Source organism: Ranitomeya variabilis, chromosome 5, assembly GCF_051348905.1.
Source record: "Ranitomeya variabilis isolate aRanVar5 chromosome 5, aRanVar5.hap1, whole genome shotgun sequence".
In the NCBI taxonomy this organism is placed as follows: Eukaryota; Metazoa; Chordata; class Amphibia; order Anura; family Dendrobatidae; genus Ranitomeya; species Ranitomeya variabilis.
This window is the reverse complement of record NC_135236.1, coordinates 272771107-272796696: the sequence shown is the minus strand read 5'-3', so window position 1 is coordinate 272796696 and position 25590 is coordinate 272771107. Positions and strand designations below refer to the sequence as shown.

General features: G+C 44.1%; 2 protein-coding genes across 5 annotated transcripts in view; one reads left to right on the top strand and one right to left on the bottom strand.

Moving 5' to 3' along the window:
* The window catches only part of LOC143775780 (death-associated protein kinase 1-like), a 151984-nt gene that overhangs the window by 34108 nt on the left and 92286 nt on the right, over positions 1-25590 (top strand). Inside the window, exon 1 of one of the 3 annotated variants that reach the window (XM_077264323.1) lies at positions 5955-6162. The exons of 1 other annotated variant lie outside the window; for it this stretch is intronic. Coding sequence is in view for 1 of the 2 variants with exons in the window: in XM_077264322.1 (XP_077120437.1) it covers positions 23211-23345 (135 nt within the window). In the remaining variant the exon portion in view is untranslated. Of the gene's footprint in view, positions 1-5954; positions 6163-23159; positions 23346-25590 lie in introns of those variants that run through there. One more of the 3 variants, XM_077264322.1, reaches the window with a different exon arrangement.
* Positions 1-25590, bottom strand: part of SCO2 (synthesis of cytochrome C oxidase 2) — a 66494-nt gene that overhangs the window by 38556 nt on the left and 2348 nt on the right. The gene's annotated exons all lie outside the window — the stretch shown is intronic.

Genomic DNA, 25590 nt, shown 5'->3' with positions numbered 1-25590 from the left:
TAAAATTATTGAATCTGTCCAATTACTTTTGGTCCCTTTAAAAACAGCGTGGCACATGTTAAGAAGCTGAAACTTCTAAACCCTTCATCCAATTTTAATGTGGATACCCTTAAATGAAAGCTGAAAGTCTGAACTTCAACTGCATCTGAATTGTTTTGTTTAAAATTCATTGTGGTAATGTCTATAACCAAAATAAGAAAAATGTTGTCTCTGTCCAAATATATATGGACCTAACTGTATATGGCACAGATTTATATGGCACATCTATGGGGCAACGGTACAGAGCATTATACACTCACTGGCCACTTTATTAGGTACACCTGTCCAACTTCTTGTTAAGGGCCCCTTCACACTGTGCAATCAAAGTCTGAACGAGCGTTCGATTTGTGACGTTTATCCGTCCTCGTTCCGAGGTTGCAAAGTGTGACATGGCGTTACGATTTGCGACGCAGCCCAGCATCGTACGATGTGAAAGAAAGAGCAGAACTTTCTTTCGTCGTAAATGTCTCGCTGTGGCGGTCGAAATCGTAGTATGTGACGGCGGTCATACGAGCTCGTAATGCGACTACGTGGGTTGGGCTTCCGCATACCTGTCTCCTGATTGGGCGTGACGTTTTAGCACGCCCATGCTGGTAATACGTCACGCTCGGAGTCGTAGGACTATGGCGGTGTGAAGGGTAGCGTACGATTGCGACGCGTGACGTTCACATCGCAACTACGTCAGAAAAAGCGTTAACATCGTAGAGTGTGACCGCTGGCTACGAGCTCGTACTGCGATGTCGAATATGACGCAAATGCGTCGTAATCGTAGCAGAATCGACCAGTGTGAAGGGGCCCTAACACTTAATTTCTAATCAGAGAATCACATGGCGGCAACTCAGTGCATTTAGGCATGTAGACATGGTCAAGACAATCTCCTGCAGTTCAAACCGAGCATCAGGATGGGGAAGAAAGGTGACTTGAGTGCCTTTGAACGTGGCATGGTTGTTGGTGCCAGAAGGGCTGGTCTGAGTATTTCAGAAACTGCTGATCTACTGGGATTTTCACGCACAACCATCTCTAGGGTTTACAGAGAATGGCCCGAAAAAGAAAAAAAATCCAGTGAGCGGCAGTTCTGTGGGCGGAAATGCCTTGTTGATGCCAGAGGTCAGAGGAGAATGGGCAGACTGGTTCGAGCTGATAGAAAGGCAACAGTGACTCAAATCGCCACCCGTTACAACCAAGGTAGGCCTAAGGCTACGTTCACATTTGCGGTGTGCGCCGCAGCGTCGCCGCCGCAACGCACAGCGCAAATGTGAACACATGCACAACGCTGCTTTTTGCGCCGCATGCGTCCTTTTTTCCATTGATTTTGGACGCAGCAAAAATGCAACTTGCTGCGTCCTCTGCGCCCCGACGCGGGCGCCGCAGGGACGCATGCGGTGCAAAAAGCAAGTGCACCGCATGTCCATGCGCCCCCATGTTAAATATAGGGGCGCATGATGCATGCGGCGCCGCTGCGGCGCCCGACGCTGCGGCGCTAGCCGGAAATGTGAACGTAGCCTAGGAGTATCTCTGAACGCACAGTGCGTCGAACTTTGAGGCAGATGGGCTACAGCAGCAGAAGACCACACCGGGTACCACTCCTTTCAGCTAAGAACAGGAAACTGAGGCTACAATTTGCACAAGCTCATCGAAATTGGACAGTAGAAGATTGGAAAAACGTTGCTTGGTCTGATGAGTCTCGATTTCTGCTGCGACATTCGGATGGTAGGGTCAGAATTTGGCGTAAACAACATGAAAGCATGGATCCATCCTGCCTTGTATGGAGCATCTTTGGGATGTGCAGCCGACAAATCTGCGGCAACTGTGTGATGCCATCATGTCAATATGGACCAAAATCTCTGAGGAATGCTTCCAGCACCTTGTTGAATCTATGCCACGAAGAATTGAGGCAGTTCTGAAGGCAAAAGGGGTCCAACCCGTTACTAGCATGGTGTACCTAATAAAGTGGCCGGTGAGTGTATATGGCACTACTTTATATGGCACATCTATGGGGCAACGGTGCAGAGCATTATATATGGCACTGCTTTATATGGCACATCTATGGGGCAACGGTGCAGAGCATTATATATGGCACTGCTTTATATGGCACATCTATGGGGCAACGGTGCAGAGCATTATATATGGCACTGCTTTATATGGCACATCTATGGGGCAACGGTGCAGAGCATTATATATGGCACTGCTTTATATGGCACATCTATGGGGTAACGGTGCAGAGCACTATATATGACACAGATTTATATGGCACATCTATGGGGCAACGGTGCAGAGCATTATATATGGCACTGCTTTATATGGCACATCTATGGGGCAACGGTGCAGAGCATTATATATGGCACTGCTTTATATGGCACATCTATGGGGCAACGGTGCAGAGCATTATATATGGCACTGCTTTATATGGCACATCTATGGGGCAACGGTGCAGAGCATTATATATGGCACTGCTTTATATGGCACATCTATGGGGCAACGGTGCAGAGCATTATATATGGCACTGCTTTATATGGCACATCTATGGGGCAACGGTGCAGAGCATTATATATGGCACTGCTTTATATGGCACATCTATGGGGCAACGGTGCAGAGCATTATATATGGCACTGCTTTATATGGCACATCTATGGGGTAACGGTGCAGAGCACTATATATGACACAGATTTATATGGCACATCTATGGGGCAACGGTGCAGAGCATTATATATGGCACTGCTTTATATGGCACATCTATGGGGCAACGGTGCAGAGCATTATATATGGCACTGCTTTATATGGCACATCTATGGGGCAACGGTGCAGAGCATTATATATGGCACTGCTTTATATGGCACATCTATGGGGCAACGGTGCAGAGCATTATATATGGCACTGCTTTATATGGCACATCTATGGGGTAACGGTGCAGAGCACTATATATGACACAGATTTATATGGCACATCTATGGGGCAACGGTGCAGAGCATTGTATATGGGGCATCTATGGGGCCATAATGAACGGTGCAGAGCATTGTATATGGGGCATCTATGGGGCCATAATGAACGGTGCAGAGCATTCTATATGGCACAGCTTTATATGGAGCATCTATGGGGCAATAATCAACGGTATGGAGCATTATATATGGCACAGCTTTATATGGAACCTCCTTTGGGGCAATAATGAACGGTATGGAGCATCTATTTTTATTTTTGAAATTCACCGGTAGCTGCTGTATTTTCCACCCTAGGCTTATACTCGAGTCAATAAGTTTTCCCAGTTTTTTGTGGCAAAATTAGGGGGGTCGGCTTATACTCGGGTCGGCTTATACTCGAGTATATACGGTAGTTAAAATTATATACCGTATATCCTCAAGTATAAACTGAGTTTTTCAGCACATTTTTTGTGCTGAAAATGCCCCCCTCGGGTTATACTCGAGTCATTGTCCCAGAAGACGGAGGGGTGCGGCAGAGCAGAGGGTCACAGGAGGCAAAAGCAGGTTGCTAACTCCTGTGCTTGCTGCTAAAGAGAAATGAATATTCACTGCGCTGGCATTATTAATTTTTCAAGGCACTAAAAAGACAATATTTAATGTTAAGTAGGTACTTAGAGGCACTCATGGTATTATAACTGACAAAGTGGCCCACTGGGAATTATTACTTTGCAGGGGACAAAGTGTGGGCACTATTACTTACTAGGGCACCCAGAAAAGATATTAATATTTTTTAGTAAACTATTGTATTGTTATTTTAACAATGACCTCCGACAAAGATACTCCCAGTTCGGTAGAAATCACTTTTCAATAAACTTTTCATTATCAGGTAACAGGACTACAATGAATAGTAACGTCTGTGTTATAAAATTAACCCCTTTCTGACCTCGGACGGGATAGTATGTCCGAGGTCAGAAGCCCCGCTTTGATGCGGGCTCCGGTGGTGAGCAGACAGCGGCATTTAACTACCGCTTCCGGCCGGGCGGCCGGAAACAATCGCATCGCCGACCCCCGTCACATGATCAGAGGTCGGCGATGCTTCAGAATAGTAACCATAGAGGTCCTTGAGACCTCTATGGTCACTGATCGCTGGTAGCTGTCAGCGCCACCCTGTGGTCGGCGCTCACAGCACACCTGCATTTCTGCTACATAGCAGCGAACATCAGATCTCTGCTATGTAGCAGAGCCGATCGTGTTGTGCCAGCTTTTAGCCTCCCATGGAGGCTATTGAAGCATGGCAAAAGTAAAAAAAAAAAGTAAAAAAAATGTGAAAAAAATAAAAAAAATATAAAGTTTAAATCACCCCCCTTTCGCCCCAATCAAAATAAATCAATAAAAAAAAAATCAAACCTACACATATTTGGTATCGCCGCGTTCAGAATCGCCCGATCAATAAAAAAAAGCATTAACCTGATCGCTAAACGGCGTAGCGAGAAAAAAATTTGGTACGCCAGAATTACATTTTTTTGGTCGCCGCGACAGTGCATTAAAATGCAATAACGGGCGATCAAAAGAACGTATCTGTACTGAAATGGAATAATTAAAAATGCCAGCTCGGCAAAAAATAAGCCCTCAACCGACCCCAGATCATGAAAAATGGAGACGCTACAAGTATCGGAAAATGGCGCAATTTTTTTTTTGTTTTTTTAGCAAAGTCTGGAATTTTTTTCACCACTTAGATAAAAAATAACCTAGTCATGTTAGGTGTCTATGAACCCGTACTGACCTGGAGAACCATAATCGCAGGTCAGTTTTAGCATTAAGTGAACCTAGCAAAAAAGCCAAACTAAAAACAAGTGCGGGACTGCACTTTTTTTGCAATTTCACCGCACTTGGAATTTTTTTCCCGTTTTCTAGTACACAACATGGTAAAACCAATGATGTCGTTCAAAAGTACAACTCGTCCCGCAAAAAATAAGCCCTCACATGGCCAAATTGACGGAAAAATAAAAAAGTTATGGATCTGGGAAGGAGGGAAGTGAAAAACGAACACGGAAAAACGGAAAATCCCAAGGTCATGAAGGGGTTAAAGGATTCACAAAAAGTGATGGCTGCAACTCACCTCCTCCACACTGCACAGGTCACAGAGCATGCCCAGTAAACTCTCCCATAGAAGTCAATCAGTCACCTTCAGACACTAGCTTTCCTATGCCTTTGTGGCCACTGTAAAGCAGGTCTTTCAACATCTGATAACAAAACGGATCAGTAGCTTAAGCAAAATGGCTGTCCCATAAAAATAATATTTATTTCGATATCTTTTGTAATGAAAAAAATCAGGGAAACACATTCTTTTTAAGAATATCTTAACGACTGGCTAGTGGTTTAGCTACGTTTCCTGCATAAAGAGGAAATGGCACATCTTATGACTTAATTTTGTGCAGTTATGAAGTAAAGCTGTACTACTTAAAGAATGTCTATCATCAGTCTGCGTGTGCACCTTTTATTTAGTTCCTTTATCCACGGTGCGCAACATAATCAAGACGTTTACAACCCATGGCACAACGGCAAATCTCACTGGACGTTGCTGGCAGAGAAAATTTGATGAAATGTTGCAATCCAGGATAGTCTGGATGGTGGACAAGCAGTCCCAATACAGTTCCAAAGAAATTCAAGCTGTCCTGCAGACTCAGGGTGCATCAGGGTCAGCACAAGAGCACAAGCTATCCGTTGACATTTGAATGAAATGAAACATTATGGGAGGAGTCTAATCCCTGACTATATAATCCCTGATTTTATAGACCGTATATAAACTGTGACTATATAATCCCTGACTGCACAGTCTGGAGATGAGCAGCACCAGGGCTACACGACTGCGGCTTATCTTCCCCATGAGGTGCCACTTCTCGCTGGACATCACGGAAACGTTGCCCCCCTTCATAACACTCAGACACCGCAGGTCTCCGCGATCCCTCCTCCACCCCTCCCACCTGAGAGAAGAGTCGCACTCTGCAGCTTCCTACAGAAGCGCCAAACCAGCTGCCGAGGACCCGACAGTGAGAAGCCTCTGGGAAACCCCGTACTGACAACTGCTGGGGAGGAGATCAGTGGCGCCCCTGTGTGTGGGGTGCAGTATTGCAGCGGGGCACCGGCTGTAGCGTACAGCACTAGGCAAAGGGGCGCAAATTAAGCTGCCGACCTGAGGACTCTCCAGGTAAATCTGCGATCACACAGGCTTGTGTGTCTGCTATATACACGAGAACACACACACACACACACACACACACACACACACACACACACACACACACACACACACACACACACACACACACACACACCCCCCTATCTACACGTGAACCCACACACACTGCTGTATACATGTGAATACACAAACTATATACATGTGAGCACACGTATACTCTGCTATATACATGTCGGCACACACTGCTATATACATGTGAACACACACTGCCAGGGCCGGCTCCAGGTTTTTGAGGGCCCCGGGCGAAAGAGTCTCAGTGGGCCCCCTCCCCCCCCCTTTAACACATACCAGGATTCATGATGCCCAGATACAGCAGAGAAATATAGCTATAGTACAATGCCAGATTTCACTTCTTACATGAGTGATAGCTATTGTAAATTCTGCAGTGTATATATACAGGACAGGAGGAGTGGTACTGTGCGGTGTATATATACAGGACAGGAGGAGTGGTACTGTGCAGTGTATATATACAGGACAGGAGAAGTGGTACTGTGCAGTGTGTATATACAGGACAGGAGGAGTGGTACTGTGCGGTGTATATATACACAGGAGGAGTGGTACTGTGCTGTGTATATATACAGGACAGGAGGAGTGGTACTGTGCAGTGTATATATACAGGACAGGAGAAGTGGTACTGTGCAGTGTGTATATACAGGACAGGAGGAGTGGTACTGTGCAGTGTATATATACAGGATAGGAGTGGTACTGTGCAGTGTATATATACACAGGAGGAGAGGTACTGTGCAGTGTATATATACAGGAGGAGTGGTACTGTGCAGTGTATATATACACAGGAGGAGAGGTACTGTGCAGTGTATATATACAGGAGGAGTGGTACTGTGCGGTGTATATATACAGGAGGAGTGGTACTGTGCAGTGTATATATACAGGAGGAGAGGTACTGTGCAGTGTGTATATATACAGGAGGAGTGGTACTGTGCAGTGTATATATACAGGAGGAGTGGTACTGTGCGGTGTATATACAGGACAGGAGAAGTGGTACTGTGCGGTGTATATATACAGGACAGGAGGAGTGGTACTGTGCAGTGTATATACAGGAGGAGTGGTACTGTGCAGTGTATATACATATAGGACAGGAGGAGTGGTACTGTGCAGTGTATATATACAGGACAGGAGGAGTGGTACTGTGCAGTGTATATATACAGGACAGGAGGAGTGGTACTGTGCAGTGTATATATACAGGAGGAGTGGTACTGTGCAGTGTATATATATATACAGGAGGAGCGGTACTGTACAGTGTATATATACAGGAGGAGTGGTACTGTGCAGTGTATATATACAGGAGGAGTGGTACTGTGCAGTGTATATATACAGGAGGAGTGGTACTGTGCAGTGTATATATACAGGACAGGAGGAGTGGTACTGTGCAGTGTATATATACAGGAGGAGTGGTACTGTGCAGTGTATATATACAGGACAGGAGGAGTGGTACTGTGCAGTGTATATATACAGGAGGAGTGGTACTGTGCAGTGTATATATATACAGGAGGAGTGGTACTGTACAGTGTATATATACAGGAGGAGCGGTACTGTACAGTGTATATATACAGGAGGAGCGGTACTGTACAGTGTATATATACAGGAGGAGTGGTACTGTACAGTGTATATATACAGGAGGAGTGGTACTGTGCAGTGTATATATACAGGAGGACCGGTACTGTGCAGTGTATATATACAGGAGGAGTGGTACTGTGCAGTGTATATATACAGGACAGGAGGAGTGGTACTGTGCAGTGTATATACAGGAGGAGTGGTACTGTGCAGTGTATATATACAGGAGGAGCGGTACTGTACAGTGTATATATACAGGAGGAGTGGTACTGTGCAGTGTATATATACAGGAGGACCGGTACTGTGCAGTGTATATATACAGGAGGAGTGGTACTGTGCAGTGTATATATACAGGAGGAGCGGTACTGTGCAGTGTATATATAGAGGGGAGTGGTACTGTGCAGTGTATATATACAGGAGGAGTGGTACTGTGCAGTGTATATATACAGGAGGAGCGGTACTGTGCAGTGTATATATACAGGAGGAGTGGTACTGTGCAGTGTATATATACAGGAGGAGCGGTACTGTGCAGTGTATATATACAGGACAGGAGGAGCGGTACAGTACAGTGTATATATACAGGGCAGGAGGAGTGGTACCGTGCAGTGTATATATACAGGAGGAGTGGTACTGTGCAGTGTATATATACAGGACAGGAGGAGTGTTACTATGCAGTGTATATATACAGGACAGGAGGAGTGGTACTGTGCAGTGTATATATACAGGAGGAGTGGTACTGTGCAGTGTATATATACAGGACAAGAGGAGTAGTACTGTGCAGTGTATATATACAGAAGGAGTGGTACTGTGCAGTGTATATATACAGGACAGGAGGAGTGGTACTGTGCAGTGTATATATACAGGAGGAGTGGTACTGTGCAGTGTATATATACAGGACAGGAGGAGTGGTACTGTGCAGTGTATATATACAGGAGGAGCGGTACTGTGCAGTGTATATATACAGGAGGAGCGGTACTGTGCAGTGTATATATACAGTAGGAGTGGTACTGTGCAGTGTATATATACAGAAGGAGTGGTACTGTGCAGTGTATATATACAGGACAGGAGGAGTGGTACTGTGCAGTGTATATATACAGGAGGAGCGGTACTGTGCAGTGTATATATACAGAAGGAGTGGTACTGTGCAGTGTATATATACAGGACAGGAGGAGAGGTACTGTGCAGTGTATATATACAGGACAGGAGGAGTGGTACTGTGCAGTGTATATATACAGGAGGAGCGGTACTGTGCAGTGTATATATACAGGACAGGAGGAGAGGTACTGTGCAGTGTATATATACAGGAGGAGCGGTACTGTGCAGTGTATATATACAGGACAGGAGGAGCGGTACTGTACAGTGTATACATACAGGAGGAGTGGTACTGTGCAGTGTATATATACAGTAGGAGTGGTACTGTGCAGTGTATATATACAGGAGGAGCGGTACTGTGCAGTGTATATATACAGGAGGAGCGGTACTGTGCAGTGTATATATACAGGACAGGAGGAGTGGTACTGTACAGTGTATATATACAGGAGGAGTGGTACTGTGCAGTGTATATATACAGGACAGGAGGAGTGGTACTGTGCAGTGTATATATACAGGAGGAGTGGTACTGTGCACTGTATATATACAGGAGGAGTGGTACTGTGCAGTGTATATACTTCAACAGCCGCCCAGCCCAGGCCCCCAGCACCTGTCCTGTATATATATTATATACACTGTATCTATACAGGCTGTGCTGGGCGGCTGCTGTAGTATCTCATATATATATATATATATATATATATATATACACAGGTCCTTCTCAAAAAATTAGCATATAGTGTTAAATTTCATTATTTACCATAATGTAATGATTACAATTAAACTTTCATATATTATAGATTCATTATCCACCAACTGAAATTTGTCAGGTCTTTTATTGTTTTAATACTGATGATTTTGTCCTACAACTCCTGATAACCCAAAAAACCTGTCTCAATAAATTAGCATATTTCACCCGTCCAATCAAATAAAAGTGTTTTTTAATAACAAACAAAAAAACCATCAAATAATAATGTTCAGTTATGCACTCAATACTTTGTCGGGAATCCTTTGGCAGAAATGACTGCTTCAATGCGGCGTGGCATGGAGGCAATCAGCCTGTGACACTGCTGAGATGTTATGGAGGCCCAGGATGCTTCAATAGCGGCCTTAAGCTCATCCAGAGTGTTGGGTCTTGCGTCTCTCAACTTTCTCTTCACAATATCCCACAGATTCTCTATGGGGTTCAGGTCAGGAGAGTTGGCAGGCCAATTGAGCACAGTAATACCATGGTCAGTAAACCATTTACCAGTGGTTTTGGCACTGTGAGCAGGTGCCAGGTCGTGCTGAAAAATGAAATCTTCATCTCCATAAAGCATTTCAGCCGATGGAAGCATGAAGTGCTCCAAAATCTCCTGATAGCTAGCTGCATTGACCCTTCCCTTGATGAAACACAGTGGACCAACACCAGCAGCTGACATGGCACCCCACACCATCACTGATTGTGGGTACTTGACACTGGACTTCAGGCATTTTGGCATTTCCTTCTCCCCAGTCTTCCTCCAGACTCTGGCACCTTGATTTCCGAATGACATGCAAAATTTGCTTTCATCAGAAAAAAGTACCAGGTCAGGCGCTTCTGCCGCTGTTTATGGTTCAAAAGTGGCTTTACCTGGGGAATGCGGCACCTGTAGCCCATTTCCTGCACATGCCTGTGCACGGTGGCTCTGGATGTTTCCACACCAGACTCAGTCCACTGCTTCCTCAGGTTCCCCAAGGTCTGGAATCGGTCCTTCTCCACAATCTTCCTCAGGGTCCGGTCACCTCTTCTCGTTGTACAGCGTTTTCTGCCACATTGTTTCCTTCCAACAGACTTACCATTGAGGTGCCTTGATACAGCACTCTGGGAACAGCCTATTTGTTGAGAAATTTCTTTCTGGGTCTTACCCTCTTGCTTGAGGGTGTCAATGATGGCCTTCTTGACATCTGTCAGGTCGCTAGTCTTACCCATGATGGGGGTTTTGAGTAATGAACCAGGCAGGGAGTTTTTAAAAGCCTCAGGTATCTTTTGCATGTGTTTAGAGTTAATTAGTTGATTCAGAAGATTAGGGTAATAGGTCGTTTAGAGAACCTTTTCTTGATATGCTAATTTATTGAGACAGGTTTTTTGGGTTATCAGGAGTTGTAGGCCAAAATCATCAGTATTAAGGTACCTTCACACGAAACGACATTATAACGATATCGCTAGCAATCCGTGACGTTGCAGCGTCCTCGCTAGCGATATCGTTTCGTTTGACACGCAGCAGCGATCAGGATCCTGCTGTGATGTCGCTGGTCGCTGAATAAAGTCCAGAACTTTATTTGGTCGTCCGATCGCTGTGTATCGTTGTGTTTGAAAGCAAAAGCAACGATACCAGCGATATTTTACACTGGTAACCAGGGTAAACATCGGGTTACTAAGCGCAGGGCCGCGCTTAGTTACCCGATGTTTACCCTGGTTACTAGCGTAAAATGTAAAAAAAACAAACAGCACATACTCACATTGCGTCCCCTGCAGTCAGCTTCCTCCTCTGACTCAGCGCCGCAAAGTGAAAGTGAAAGCAGCACAGCGGTGACGTCACCGCTCTGCTCTCACTGTACGGCGCTCAGTCAGTCAGGAAGTGGACGCAGGGGGACGTGAATGTAAGTATGTGCTGTTTGTTTTTTTTAGATTTTACGCTGGTAACCAGGGTAAACATCGGGTTACTAAGCGCGGCCCTGCGCTTAGTTACCCGATGTTTACCCTGGTTACCAGGGGACCTCGGCATAGTTGATCGCTGGAGAGCGGTCTGTGTGACAGCTCTCCAGCGACCAAACAGCGACGCTGCAGCGATCGACATCGTTGTCGCTATCGCTGCAGCGTCGCTTCGTGTGAAGGTACCTTTAAAACAATAAAAGACCTGACAAATTTCAGTTGGTGGATAATGAATCTATAATATATGAAAGTTTAATTGTAATCATTACATTATGGTAAATAATGAAATTTAACACTATATGCTAATTTTTTGAGAAGGACCTGTATAGATATATCAGCTGCAGCCGCCCAGCCCATGGCCGCCCCAGGTCACCCAGTCCCAGACTGTCAGAACATACAGCAATATAGCATTGCACTCACTCAGGTGCTGGTAGGAGTTCCGTCTCCTCCGATAAGTTCAGCAGTGCACACAGCCAGGAGATTCAGAGCAGGAGAACTCTCCGCCCACAATGTCACGCTGGCTGTGTCCAGTTAACCCCTATGTGTGCCTGGCCCTGCACTGACAGAAGATGCTTGTGCCAGCGCAAATTGAAAGGGTAGAAAGGGTTAAAGCAGCCAGATGGCTCTATGACTGTGTGAGTGGGCCCCCCTGTCTCGTCAGGGCCCCGGCACTTGCCCTGGTAGGCCGGGTGCTGCCGCCGGCCCTGCACACTGCTATATACATGTCGGCACACAATGCTATATACAGGGGAACACACACACACACTGCTATATACATGTGAACACACACACTGCTATATACATGTGAGCACACACACTGCTATATACATGTGAACACACACTGCTATATACATGTGAGCACACACACTGCTATATACATGTGAGCACACACACTGCTATATACATAAATAACACAACTGCTATATACATAAATAACACAACCTCATTCAAAAGATATGACAAGAGCCACACGGCAAAAAAACCCGCTCAATAGAAAGTATTGTAACTCCGGAGTTACAATACTGCTATATACATGTGAGAGCACACACACTGCTATATACATGTGAGAGCACACACACACACTGCTATATACATGTGAGAGCACACACACTGCTATATACATGTGAGCACACACACTCTGCTATATACATGTGAGAGCACGCACTGCTATATACATGTGAGCACACACACTGCTATATACATGTGAGAGCACACACACTGCTATATACATGTGAGCACACACACTGCTATATACATGTGAGAGCACACACACTGCTATATACATGTGAGCACACACACACTGCTATATACATGTGAGAGCACGCACTGCTATATACATGTGAGCACACACACTGCTATATACATGTGAGAGCACACACACTGCTATATACATGTGAGAGCACACACACTGCTATATACATGTGAGAGCACACACACTGCTATATACATGTGAGAGCACACACACTGCTATATACATGTGAGCACACACACTGCTATATACATGTGAGCACACACACTGCTATATACATGTGAGCACACACACTGCTATATACATGTGAGAGCACACACACTGCTATATACATGTGAGCACACACACTGCTATATACATGTGAGCACACACACTGCTATATACATGTGAGCACACACACTGCTATATACATGTGAGCACACACACTGCTATATACATGTGAGCACACACTGCTATATACATGTGAGCACACACACACTGCTATATACATGTGAGCACACAATGCTATATACAGGGGAACACACACACACACACTGCTATATACATGTGAGCACACACACTCTGCTATATACATGTGAGCACACACACTCTGCTATATACACATGAGCACACACACTGCTATATACACGTGAGCACACACACTGTTATATATATACATGTGAGAGCACACACTGCTATATACATGTGAGCACACACACACTGCTATATACATGTGAGCACACACACACTGCTATATACATGTGAGCACACACACTGCTATATACATGTGAGCACACACACTGCTATATACATGTGAGCACACACACTGTTATATATATACATGTGAGAGCACACACTGCTATATACATGTGAGCACACACACACTGCTATATACATGTGAGCACACACACACTGCTATATACATGTGAGCACACACACTGCTATATACATGTGAGCACACACACTGCTATATACATGTGAGAGCACACACACTGCTATATACATGTGAGCACATACACACTGCTATATACATGTGAGCACACACTGCTATATACATGTGAGCACACACACACTGCTATATACATGTGAGCACACACACTCTGCTATATACACGTGAGCACACACACTGCTATATATACATGTGAGCACACACACACTGCTATATACATGTGAGCACACACACACTGCTATATACATGTGAGCACACACACTGCTATATACATGTGAGCACACACACTGCTATATACATATGAGCACACACACTGTTATATATATACATGTGAGAGCACACACTGCTATATACATGTGAGCACACACACACTGCTATATACATGTGAGCACACACACACTGCTATATACATGTGAGCACACACACTGCTATATACATGTGAGCACACACACTGCTATATACATGTGAGCACACACACTGCTATATACATGTGAGAGCACACACACTGCTATATACATGTGAGCACATACACACTGCTATATACATGTGAGCACACACTGCTATATACATGTGAGCACACACACACTGCTATATACATGTGAGCACACACACTCTGCTATATACACGTGAGCACACACACTGCTATATATACATGTGAGCACACACACACTGCTATATACATGTGAGCACACACACTCTGCTATATACACGTGAGCACACACACTGCTATATACACGTGAGCACACACACTGCTATATACATGTGAGCACACACACTGCTATATACATGTGAGCACACACACTGCTATATACATGTGAGCACACACACACTGCTATATACATGTGAGCACACACACTGCTATATACATGTGAGCACACAATGCTATATACAGGGGAACACACACACACTCTGCTATATACATGTGAGCACACACACACTGCTATATACATGTGAGCACACACACTGCTATATACATGTGAGCACACAATGCTATATACAGGGGAACACACACACACTCTGCTATATACATGTGAGCACACACACACTGCTATATACATGTGAGCACACACACTGCTATATACATGTGAGCACACACACACTGCTATATACATGTGAGCACACAATGCTATATACAGGGGAACACACACACACTCTGCTATATACACGTGAGCACACACACTGCTATATACATGTGAGAGCAAACACACTGCTATATACATGTGAGCGCATACACACTGCTATATACATGTGAGCACACACACTGCTATATACATGTGAGCACACACACTGCTATATACATGTGAGCACACACACTGCTATATACATGTGAGCACACACACTGCTATATACATGTGAGCACACACTGCTATATACATGTGAGCACACACACACTGCTATATACATGTGAGCACACAATGCTATATACAGGGGAACACACACACACTCTGCTATATACATGTGAGCACACACACTCTGCCATATACACGTGAGCACACACACTGCTATATACACGTGAACACACACACTGCTATATATGTGAGCACACAATGCTATATACAGTACAGACAAAGTTTGGACCCACCTTCTCATTTAAAGATTTTTCTGTGTTTTCATGACTATGAAAATTGGTATATTCACACTGAAGGCATCAAAACTATGAATTAACACGTGGAATTATATACTTAACAAAAAAGTGTGAAACAACTGAAATTATGTCTTATATTCTAGGTTCTTCAAAGTAGCCACCTTTTGCTTTGATGACAGCTTTGCACACTCTTGGCATTCTCTTGATGAGCTTCAAGAGGTAGTCATCGGGAATGGTTTTTCACTTCACAGGTGTGCCCTGTCAGGTTTAATAAGTGGGATTTCTTGCCTTATAAATGGGGTTGGGACCATCAGTTGTGTTGTGCAGAAGTCTGGTGGATACACAGCTGATAGTCCTACTGAATAGACTGTTAGCTGCTTTTTTCTTGCCATGATACAAATTCTAAGTAAAGAAAAACATAGTGGCCATTATTACTTTAAAAAATGAAGGTCAGTCAGTCCGAAAAATTGGGAAAACTTTGAAAATGTCCCCAAGTGCAGTTGTAAAAACCATCAACCGCTAAAAAGAAACTGGCTCACATGAGGACCGCCCCAGGAAAAGAAGAATAAGAGTCAGCTCTGCTTCTGAGGATAAGTTTATCCGAGTCACCAGCCTCAGAAATCGCAGGTTAACAGCAGCTCAGATTAGAGACCAGGCCAATGCCACACAGAGTTATAGCAGCAGACACATCTCTACAACAACTGTTAAGAGGAGACTTTGTGCAGCAGGCCTTCATGGTAAATAGCTGCTAGGAAACCACTGCTAAAGACAGGCAACAAGCAGAAGAGACTTGTTTGGGCTAAAGAACACAAGGAATGGACATTAGACCAGTGGAAATCTGTGCTTTGGTCTGATGAGTCCAAATTTGAGATCTTTGGTTCCAGCCACCGTGTCTTCGTGTCTTTGTGCGATGCAGAAAAGGTGAACGGATGGACTCTACATGCCTGGTTCCCACCATGAAGCATGGAGGAGGAGGTGTGATGGTGTGGGGGTGCTTTGCTGGTAACACTGTTGGGGATTTATTCAAAATTGAAGGCATACTGAACCAGCATGGCTACCACAGCATCTTGCAGCGGCATGCCTGGTTCCCACCGTGAGGCATGGAGGAGGAGGTGTGATGGTGTGGGGGTGCTTTGCTGGTAACACTGTTGGGGATTTATTCAAAATTGAAGGCATACTGAACCAGCATGGCTACCACAGCATCTTGCCGTGGCATGCTATTCCATCTGGTTTGCGTTTAGTTGGACCATCATTTATTTTTCAACAGGACAATGACCCCAAACACACCTCCAGGCTGTGTAAGGGATATTTGACCAAGAAGGAGAGTGATGGGGTGCTATGCCAGATGACCTGGCCTCCACAGTCACCAGACTTGAACCCAATCGAGATGGTTTGGGGTGAGCTGGACCGCAGAGTGAAGGCAAAAGGGCCAACAAGTGCTAAGCATCTCTGGCAACTCCTTCAAGATTGTTGGAAGACCATTCCCGGTGACTACCTCTTGAAGCTCATCAAGAGAATGCCAAGAGTGTGCAAAGCAGTCATCAAAGCAAAGGTGGCTACTTTGAAGAACCTAGAATATAAGACATATTTTCAGTTGTTTCACACATTTTTATTAAGTATATAATTCCACATGTGTTAATTCATAGTTTTGATGCCTTCAGTGTGAATGTACAATTTTCATAGTCATGAAAATACAGTTACTGTTTATTCTAAAGTTAGGGTTAGGCTAAAGAATTAGCCTTTTTCAATTTGGTGATGTCAGTCAGTTTTCTATTTCCGGAAAAAAATAAAAATAAGAAAACGAATAAAATGGCCCATCAGTATTTTAGTGCAGAGGAGACTTTTGCACTTTTATGTTCTGACAGCGAAGAAAGTGCAGTGTCAGATGGTGATATGGATTTCGAGTGCCTTAGTAGCGGAGACAGTGATAGCTCAGAAATGAGCAGTGATTCTGGTCCATCCTCACACAAGGACCAGTACAACAAGAAGGGCAAATGGCACTTCTGGAGAAATGTCTCAGGCAACAATGCCCAGTATTAGCGTTGTCCCTAGTGCTCGTGAATTGGAGCACACCAATGTCCAAGGGGCTTTGCCTCTTGATGTAGCATTTCCCAGATGCAAATTCTGCAAATTCATCTATGGGTGTAACGACCATTTTACCTATCTAGGTATTTTCCGATGTAAAATCTGGGGTTAAAGCAACATTTTAGTGGTAAAACATTTTAGGGGCTCTGACAATGTGACACGTCACCCACAAACAATTCCCACAAAATCTGTTCTCCAATATGGCTTTCCTACCCTTCCGAGCTCTGCCATGCGCCCAAACAGTGGCTTACCCCCACATATGGGGTATCACCATACTCAGAACAAATTGCACAACAACTTTTGAGGTCCAATTTCTCCGATACCCTTTGGAAAATGAAAAATTGAGGTTGAACAGATCATTTTTGTGGAGAAAATATGATTTTTTTTTATTTTCACAGCTCTTTATTAACTTCTGTGAAGCACTTGGGGGTTTAAGGTGCCCACCACACAACTAGATAAGTTCTTTGGGGGTCTAGTTTCCAAAATGGAGTCACTTGTTGGTGGTTTCCACTGTTTAGGCACGTCAGGGGCTCTCTAAACGCAACATGGCTTCCGCTATGGATTCCAGCCAATGTTTCATTCCAAAAGTCACATGATGCTCTTTCCCTTTCATGCCCTGCTGTGCTCCCAGTATTAGAATACTCAGGAGAAATTGCACAACAAACTTTGGGGTCCATTTTTTCTTGCTACCCTTGTGAAAATAAAAAATTGAGGACGAAAATATTATTTTTGTGGAGAAAATATGATTTTTTTATTTTCACGGCTCTACGTAATTAACTTCTGTGAAGCACTTGGGGGTTCAAAGTGCTCACCACACATCTAGATAAGTTCCTTGGGGGTCTAGTTTCCACAATGGTGTCACTTGTTGGGGGTTTCCACTATTTAGGCACATCAGGGGCTCTCCAAACGCAACATGGTGTCCGCTATCGATTCCAGCCAATTTTGCATTGAAAAGTCAAGTGGCTCCTTCCCTTCCAAGCCCTGCCGTGCGCCCAAACAGTAGTGTTCCCCCACATATGGGGTATTAGCGTGCTCAGGAGAAATTTCACAACAAATTGTGTGGAGCAATTTCACCTTTTACCCTTAGGAAAATGCAAAATATGAAGCTAAAAAGATTTATTTGGGAAAAATGTTATTTTTTTTATTTCCATGAGTCTACGTTATAAACTTCTGTGAAGCACTTGGGGATTCAAAAAGTCAAATAGTGCTCCTTCCCTTCCGAGCCCTGCCATGCGCACAAACAGTAGCTTTCCCTAATATATGTGGTATCGGCATACTCAGGAGAAATCTCACAACAAGTTTTATGATGCATTTTCTCCTGTTACTTTTGTGAAAATGGAAAATATGGTGATAAAGAAACATTTTTGGTGGAAAAAGTGAAATGTTATTTTTTTCCTTCCATATTCTATTAATTCTTGTGAATCACCTGAAGGGTTAATAAACTTCTTGAATGTGGTTTTGCGCACCTTGAGGGGTACAATTTTTAGAATGGTGTCACTTTTGGGTATTTTCTTTCATATAGACTAAAAAAAAATGGTTTTATAAAATTTGTTGGAAAAATGTCTGGTCAACTTTTAACCCTTATAACATCCTACCCCAAAAAAAATTTGGTTCCAAAATTGTGCTGATGTAAAGTAGACATGTCGGAAATGTTATTTATTAACTATTTTGTGCGATATGACTCTCTGATTTAAGGGCATAAAAATTAAAGGGAATCTGTCACCTCATTTTTCACATATAAGCTGCGGCCACCGACATTAGCGGCTTATCTACAGCATTCTGTGATGCTGTAGATAAGCCCCCAATGTAACCTGAAAGATAAGAAAAACAAGTTAGATTATACTCACCCAGGGATGGTCCCGGTTTGGGTCCGATGGGCATCGCGGGCTTGGGTCCGGCGCCTCCCATCTTCATGCGATGATGTCCTCTTCCTTGCTTCTGTTGCGGCTCCGGCGCAGGCGGACTGATTTGCCCTGTTGAGGGCAGCGTAAAGTACTGCAGTGCGCAGACGCCGGGCCTCTCTGACCTTTTCCGGCACCTGCGCATTGCAGTACTTTGCTCTGCCCTCAACAGGGCAGACAAAGTACGCCTGTGCATGAGCCATGACAGAAGCAAGGAAGAGGACGTCATCGCATGAAGATGGGAGGCGCCGGACCCAGACCTGCGACACCCATCGGACCCGGACCGCCCCTGGGTGAGCAAAATCTAACTTGTTTTTCTTACCTTTCAGGTTACATCAGGGGCTTATCTACAGCATTACAGAATGCTGTAGATAAGCCCCTAATGGCGGTGGCCGCAGCTTATATGCGAAAAATGAGGTGATAGATTCCCTTTAGAAGTTTGAAAATTGCAAAATTTTCAAGATTTTTGCCAAACTTCCATTTTTTTCACAAATAAACGCAAGTCATATCGAAGAATTTTTACCACTAAGATGAAGTACAATATGTCTTGAGAAAACAATCTCCGAATCACTGGGATCTGTGGAAGCATTCCAGAGTAATTACCTCATAAAATGCCAGTGGTCATAATTGTAAAAATTGGCCCGGTCAGTGGTCACGAAGGCAAAAACAAGCCCGCTCACGAAAGGGTTAAATGCAGCTGTCAATCTCTGGCAACAGTATTTAAATTGCATAAATCTGTCGGGGCTTCCGTTTGGCGTCCCGTGAATCAATCGCAGTGTACCGATGGGTTGCCATGCCAGTCAGGGGCCCCTTTTCCATCATCTTGGCAATACTGTGGCTGGGCTTCATAAGAGACTAGAAAGTGAATGTTGATAGGTAAGATTTTTCGTAAACAGCGTAAAAACAGAGCCAAAGATATGATGGTAGAATTGTGGGGGGGGGGGGTTCACCATTTCACAGCTTGTGGAATTTTTTTCCCCAATTTTCAGTACATTATAAGGTAAAACGAATAGTGTCATTAAAAACTACAATACGTCCCTTCAAACACATATGGCTTTATCAATGAAAAAATAGTTATGGCTCCTGGAAAAATAGGATAAAAAATATTGAAACAGTCACAATGGATAGGTTCTCGGCTCTGGTCTGAGCCTTTGGGTAAGTTCACGCTGGGCATTTTTTGAGCATTTATTTCTGCAGCAAAACCTCATCCATTGGCTAGAAAGAAGCTACAGTAAAAGCATGTTTTTCTAGTGTTTCTTGCTGCTTTTTTGTACGTCTTTTGCTTTCTTTTTGGCATGCTAGATTTGTCTCTTGTGCATGCTGATAATGTTTAGTGCAAAAAAAGTCCATAGAATCAGATTTTGGCACAAAATATGCAGCAAAACCTCATACCTGTGTTTTTGCTGCGGATTTTCAGCGTTTTTTCATCACCCATTCATGTCAATGGGTGAAAAACGCTGGAAAAACATGAAAGAAGTGACATGCTCTATTGTGCAAAAAAACATGCAAAGCGCAAAATACTGATGACGAAAAGCCAAGGTGTGTGCAAGAGACTTCGGAAATCTCATACACATAGCTGTAAAACAGCTGAAAATTTGCATTAAAAAAAACTGAAAAAACACCTTTTATGAATTTACTCTTTGTCAGGAAATGAATTTTCCCTGCCTCATAAAGGCTCCAGGCTAAGTCAAAAAGCAGTCCGTTGTGATTATTCCAATACTTTTTATCCACAAACACAAAGATTTTATTACTATACAATTTTCTAAATTAAGTATTCACTAGATATCGGAGGGATGGAAACCCCCCACAAGTGACCGCATTTATCCAGATTTTATGACCACCTAGCAGAGACCACACTCCAAGTGCCAGTCTCTGCCATTCTATTAGAGCAACAGTTTTAACCTATTTTCAATAAACTTATTCCTGACAGCAGAAATCTGTCCACCACCATGTCATCTATATCACACAGCAACAATTGTTCGCTCTTGCAGATGTTGAATATGACAAAAACTCAAGACAAATATAAAATAAGCAAATACCCTGCAGTAAATAAATAGCAATAATGCATGAAAATAATAGAGAGTGTTTAGTTAGCATAATAGTTAACATAATTTTGAACAAAAAAAGTACAAGCCATCCCACCACGTCAAGATGACTTGGTGGCAAAACCTTTGTTGGCAAGCACAGCAGTCAGACGTTTTTTGTAGATCATCACTAAATCATCAAGATTTTGAGGCTGTCGCTTGGCAACTCAGACCTTCAACTCCCTCCATAAGTTTTTTATGGGATTAAGGTCTGGAGACTGGCTAGGCCACCCCATGACCTTAATGTGCTTCATTTTGAGCCACTGCTTTGTTGCCTTGGCTGTATGTTTTGAGTCATTGTTGTTAGGGCTAGCGGAACACACCGAGTAAATATGGATGTTTATTATTGGTGCGTTCGTAGCCTGGGGTCAACCGAGCAGGAGGAACCTGCTGCTAGTGAATGGTGGCACTATTTGGCGGTATAAGCTAGCTCTGTTACTTCACAGAGTCGCCGTGAAAGGAAAGCACTGCGCTCTGTTAGACTCACAGGAGCACAAGCTAACTGCCGAGCTGATAGCAGTCAGTGATCATGCAAACACACAATCTCCTCACTGGAGGTGCCAGTACTCTAATGGCTTTTACAGCCGACCCTGACCACAGACACACATAACCACACTGGCGCAAAGCACATAACTTAGATTGATACTAGCGCATAGCCATGCGGTCATGCAAACCTTTTATAGCTGCAGCAACTACAGGACCTTCCCAGAAGGACCAATGAGAGGCTGCCACAGAACTTGAGCAACTTCAGGACCTTCCTAGAGGACCAATGGGAATTGCTGCGGTACCTGAACATCAAAAAACAACAAAGAAAAAGACGAAGGTCATATGAATGGGGATCACCACACATTGGATTTAGCAAAAAGTAGAAACAATTTTATTATGCTGCAAAAACACATGAAACAAGCAATACAGAAAACAGACAGTTAAAAACAATTAAAAAAGCAACACACTTGTTCCTTAGAACCATGGCCCTTAATAAGGCCTGCACCTGTGCTATGGCAAATAGGGCAATGTCACGTAGCATGAATACCTATATGGACACCACTGTACATACACTTAGTAATGCAATGAAATAGGCCCACAATAAAGTATACCCGGTGATCACTATGAGAGACAATCCTCTGACCCTGTATCATAAGCACCGTATACACCAGAGGGTTCTGCCATAAGTGCAGACTAATGTTCTCCCTCATACAGGCATGACCCTCACTTTAGCATGCACAGAGGTGAGTGGCCTCACACAAGTCACTGAATAAGGTCTATAGGTAAAATACCGAACATAGACCTCCATGTGTAGCCATACCATACAATACCATGGACATGTGCAGCCAAGTGGATAGCGCAAGTGGAAGTGTATTCCGGGGTAGATGTTCACCGTTCTCTGTAGCTCTATAGCCTATATGCGGGCCCCTTGGATGGGTACAAATTAGGTATATGGCTATTTTGAATATTTTGTGCAGTCCAGTGCAAGACAGGTATCTTTGATGCCTGTGCATTGCTTGCTGGATGTGAATCCCTACAGGGCTGCACAGCACTATTAGTACATGCTGTGTTACCATGGTACCTTGGTATGAGGTAGTCATTGTGCGCGCTGCGCAGTTCAGCTTACTACCAGGAAGCACTTCATTCAAGCTTGCGAACATTTATATGGGGTGGCCACAGATTATGGGCACCTCTGATAGGCAAGTAATATGAGTCTATATAGATTTTCTGTCTCTGCTGATATTGCAGCCGGCGTAAGACAGGTATTCCTGACACCTGCGTATTGCTCTTGAGATGTGAGTTCCTGCAGGGTTACACAGCACTGTGTGTGTACGCTGTGTTACCATGGTGCCTGGGCATGGGGCTGTCACTGTGTGCAGCTGCGCAGTCGAGTCCATTACCAGGAAGCACTCCATTCAAGCCTGTGCACGCTTACATGAAGTGACTACAGATCACGGAGACCTTGGGTGTGCAGGCAACGTATGTTTACATAGTTATCTTCTCTCTCCGCAAACACTGCAGCCCAGTGTATGGTAGATAAATCTTTGAGACGAGTCTCTCTGCATGCAGATATGGCATTGTTTATACACACTGGGTTACTATGGCACCTTGGTAGGGGGTGGTCACTGTGCGCATCTGCGCAGTTGTACCTTCTACCAGGAAGTCTTTTCACTGAAGCCTACACGCGGCAGCTCACACGCAGCTGCAATAGGTAAACTTTATTGGAACCTGCATATAAGGTAAAACAGTTACAGTGGTCGGTACCCCTGACGAAGCCTCCTTTGCGGGGCGACACGCGTTGGGTCCCTCTTCCACTTGCGCTATCCACTTGGCTGCACATGTCCATGGTATTGTATGGTATGGCTACACATGGAGGTCTATGTTCGGTATTTTACCTATAGACCTTATTCAGTGACTTGTGTGAGGCCACTCACCTCTGTGCATGCTAAAGTGAGGGTCATGCCTGTATGAGGGAGAACATTAGTCTGCACTTATGGCAGAACCCTCTGGTGTATACGGTGCTTATGATACAGGGTCAGAGGATTGTCTCTCATAGTGATCACCGGGTATACTTTATTGTGGGCCTATTTCATTGCATTACTAAGTGTATGTACAGTGGTGTCCATATAGGTATTCATGCTACGTGACATTGCCCTATTTGCCATAGCGCAGGTGCAGGCCTTATTAAGGGCCATGGTTCTAAGGAACAAGTGTGTTGCTTTTTTAATTGTTTTTAACTGTCTGTTTTCTGTATTGCTTGTTTCATGTGTTTTTGCAGCATAATAAAATTGTTTCTACTTTTTGCTAAATCCAATGTGTGGTGATCCCCATTCATATGACCTTCGTCTTTTTCTTTGTTGTTTTTTGACGTACTGTTTTGGAGGTCAGGGTGATCCCATTATATAATCCGTGGTGCCCCCTTTATATTTATCTTCTGTGGTACCTGAACATGTGACCCTTGATCTCCAATCAGAGATCTTACCCTGGGCATGCTCAGAAGGGGAAAAGTAGGACTTAGTCCCAAAGACATCTGCTCGCCGCTGCCCAGTACTGGCCACAATGGCAGAAGCTGGAAAGGTAGCAGTAACCCTTTACACAGTGTTAGACTGAGCATGACACTGGGACCGACGCCTCCGCTGAGCAGGCTCCACTGCGGCAGGAGAAAATTTGGAGACCTCAGCGGAGATGGCTTGAGATCCCCCTGTGCAGAGTCAGGAATTTGACCCCTAACAATGGTCTTGCTGGAAGACCCAGCCACGTCCCATTTTTAATGTCATGGAGGGAAGGAGGTTGTCATTAAGGATTTTACGGTACTTGGCTCCATTCATTCTCCCATTGATGCTGTGAAGTAGTCCTGTGCCCTTAGCAGAGAAATACTCCCAAAACATAGTGTTTCCATCTCTATGCTTGACAGTCGGGATGGTGTTCTTTGGGTCATAGGTAGCATTTCTCTTCTTCCAAACACGGCAGGTTGAGTTAATGAAAAATCCTCATTTTTTGTCTCATCTGACCACAGCACCTTCTCGCAATCACAGAATCATCCAGGTGCTCATTGGCAAATTTCAGACGGGCCTGCACATGTGCGGTCTTGAGCAGAGGGACCTTGCGGGCACTGCAGGATATTAATCCTTTATGTTGTAATGTGTTACCAATGATTTTCTTGGTGACTGAGGTCCCAGCTGCCTTGAGATCATTAACAAGTTCCCCCCATGTAGTTTTAGGCTGATCTCTCGCCTTCCTCATGATCAGGGTACCCCACGAGGTGAGATTTTGCATAGTGCCCGAGATCAGTCGATTGTCATTCATTTTGTATTTCTTCCATTTTCTTACTATTGCACCAACAGTTGTCCCTTTCTCACCCAGCATCTTACTTATGGTTTTGTAGCCCATTCCAGCTTTGTGTAGGTCTATGATCTTGTCCCTGACATCCTTATAAATGGTCTTGTCCATGTGTAGATATTAGCATCTGACTGATTAATTGCGTCTGTGGATAGGAGTCTTTTATAAAGGTAACTATACTGTTCATGTCTTTGCCAGAGGGCAAACATACAAAATCAGCAAGAGATCAAATACTTATTTCCCCCTCTGTATGTTACACAAAATAGTTAATGAATAACATTTCCCACACGTCTACTTTACATCAGCACATTTTTTTAAATTTTGGCCAGCGATTTCTCATTTTTCCAGCAAAATTTACAAAACCGCATCACATTTGAAGTGACTT